The sequence below is a fragment of the Aphanomyces astaci genome, assembly GCF_000520075.1.
Source record: "Aphanomyces astaci strain APO3 unplaced genomic scaffold supercont1.528, whole genome shotgun sequence".
Lineage (NCBI taxonomy): Eukaryota > Oomycota > Saprolegniomycetes > Saprolegniales > Verrucalvaceae > Aphanomyces > Aphanomyces astaci.
This window is the reverse complement of record NW_009798791.1, coordinates 1-2,662: the sequence shown is the minus strand read 5'-3', so window position 1 is coordinate 2,662 and position 2,662 is coordinate 1. Positions and strand designations below refer to the sequence as shown.

At 53.9% G+C, this 2,662-nt stretch overlaps 2 protein-coding genes across 2 annotated transcripts; both read right to left on the bottom strand.

The window, feature by feature from the left end:
* Window positions 1–59: 59 nt before the first annotated feature.
* Window positions 60–1,387, bottom strand: H257_19371 (hypothetical protein; the record flags this gene model as incomplete). The annotated part of the gene is made up of 1 exon (XM_009848517.1): window positions 60–1,387. A coding segment is annotated over one exon (1,326 nt), but the record flags the coding sequence as incomplete, so codon positions are not given.
* A 627-nt stretch (window positions 1,388–2,014) lies between these two features.
* H257_19370 (hypothetical protein) lies at window positions 2,015–2,647 on the bottom strand (the record flags this gene model as incomplete). Its single annotated transcript, XM_009848516.1, has 1 exon — window positions 2,015–2,647. One exon carries the CDS (start codon window positions 2,645–2,647, stop codon window positions 2,015–2,017), a length of 633 nt encoding a protein of 210 aa, XP_009846818.1.
* Window positions 2,648–2,662: the final 15 nt, after the last annotated feature.

Genomic DNA, 2,662 nt, shown 5'->3' with positions numbered 1-2,662 from the left:
TGCTGATGGAGCTGCAGAGAATGTCCTTGGTGGCGGCGCTGGCTTGGAGTCGGAGCGACGGCGCGGAGCTGAACTCCGCCTTGCCGAGGTAGCACTCCATGACCGTCATGCGGTTGGTGGTGAGGGTGCCGGTCTTGTCGGAGCAGATGGTGGTGGCACTTCCCATGGTCTCGCACGCGTCCAAGTGGCGCACCAAGTTGTTGTCCTTGAGCATCTTCTTCACGGAGTACGCCAACGCAATGGTCACGGCCAGCGGCAGGCCTTCCGGGATGGCAACCACCAGCACCGTCACACCGAGGATGAAATGGTTGAGGTAGTTCTTGAAGTACTTGTTGCTCCACTCTTTCTCGTCGATGGCAAACGTGACGATGGAAAAACGAACGATGAGCGCCACGACCACAAAGATGGACGTGAACAGACCAAGCTTGCCAATGAGCAACGTGAGGCGGTCCAATTTGCCTTGCAGGGGCGACACCACGTCGTCGTCCTCCGAGTCCCCGTCCTTCTTGGCGTCCGAGCCTTTAGGGGTTTCCACCGCAGCATACCCATCGTCCTCGACCACGGGTTGAGATGCCTTGGGGGCCTTCCCCTTGCCCATGATGAGTTTGGAAATGATTCCGGCCTGGGAGTTTTCCCCCACGCAAATGACGAGCATCTTGCCCACGCCTTCCATGACTTTGGTGCCCGACAGCAAGAAGGGGGCCAATCGACGGTTCTTCTTGAGCAAGTCGGACTCGCCCGTCATCGCACTTTCGTCCAAACTGAGGTCGCTTTCGTCAAACACCAATCCGTCCGCAGGGATGATGTCGCCGAGGTCCACACGGACAATATCCCCCACGACCAAATTGAACTTGCTCACTTCAGCAGGCACACCGTTGCGAATGACTTTGATCTTCTCGTCTTCCTTGATGGCGTTCAGCGCGCGGAACTGCTTTTCCTTTTGGTAGTCGTTGATGGCCGTCACGAACACCACGATCAGCACGGCGACGATGATCGACGCGCCTTCGATCCACGCCACGCTCGGGTCCCCCCCCCCAGCCAATCGACGGCCGCCCTCCTTCGTCGGTTCGTCCTCAGCAAACGGAATGAAGCCCAGAACCAGCGAAATGAAACCGGCCACGGTCAGGATGATGATGGTCAAGTCTTGGAAGGCATGCCACATGAGCTCGAAGATCGTCTTTGGCTTCTCGGGCTCAACGTAGTTTTTGCCGTAGCGGAGTTCGCGAGAAGCCAGATCCGCAGCGTTGTTGTTGTCCAGACCATGCTCCAGCGAGACGTTCAACGCTTGCGCGACACCTTCGATGCCTCCAAGTTGGGCGAGAGTGTCGGCAGCTCGCTCCTTCTGGGTCTCAACCAGACGCACCAAGTCGTTCAAAGTCAATGTCATGTTGAGAGGACACTGGAAATGGCAGAATGGCTTTGAAGACGGCATCCTCACTTAATACGCTCATGAGACAGGGTACGATATTGGCCGCCCTTGATGGACGGCCTTTGCCTATACGTGGCGGTCTCATCGAGCCAGTAATATATAGCTGTGGATGGGACAATGTTGAGGCCGGCGTATTCAAAAATTACAAAAAGATTGAAACATGCAGAAACAGGTGTTTTTGACATGTCACTGACGTTATGCATATCTTATCAGATGCATATCAATCAATTAATTGTACCACGTAGGAGTATATTCTGAGCAGGTCATTCCTTTCATGGTCGCGAAAGCAGTACCTTGCAACTTTCAACAATGCGAAAGTCGTCGCCTTGCTTTTCAATGTGCGTTGCATCGGATTTCGAAATACAAACCAACGCTTGGGATGCAGTTATAGTTTTACACTTACCACGAAGTAGAGCACTACATATTTCTAGATATCGTCATGACAGCACGACAGCATTCGTGTACATAAATCACCGAGGATCATCCACAAGTCAAAACGAAGGACTGCTTAGTATGTGTATTCCGCTTTATTATATACTAGTACCTAAGAAGTAGGACGACTATTTTCTACAGGTTCGTTGGTGCCTAATGCAGACCCTTTTGTTGTGTCACTGACTTCTGGAACGCCTTCACCACACGCATCTGGACCTGCAGGCGCTTCAAACTTCGACGCCACAATGTCTTGGTGCGGGCACTGGGGACGTTCTCGACAACCGAGGTTTCCTGGCACATCGTAAAGCTGGCAGGAAGGGTGATGCAACGAAGGAACAGGCCCACCGGTAACGAAAGCGAGCCGAGGCCGATGCAGATAAACCATTGGGTCAGATCCAACGGCACGCAACCAAACACGAGCGACCCAAACTCGATGATCAACACTTGCAAGACCAACTGCACCACCGAAATGCCAAGGTAGATGTGGTTGGTCAGGATGCCTTCAAACACGTTCAGCTCGTCGTGGATGCGACGGGCGTTGATTTCGTTGAACAGCTGCAGGAACACGAACGTGTTGAAGATCATCGTGTAGTGCACGGACGGTCCGGTCGCGCCAACCGGCTTGCGGTCGTACTTGCGGCCCGAATCAATGCCGAAGATCTTGTCCCCGGCAAACGTCATGGTGAGAATCACCGCCAACTGGAAGATGGACTGACCAACCATGTGCTTCAACATGCGCTCCGAAATGAGGGGCTTGGTGCGCGGGTACGGCTTGCGCTTGAGCATGGCTTCCGTGGGGGC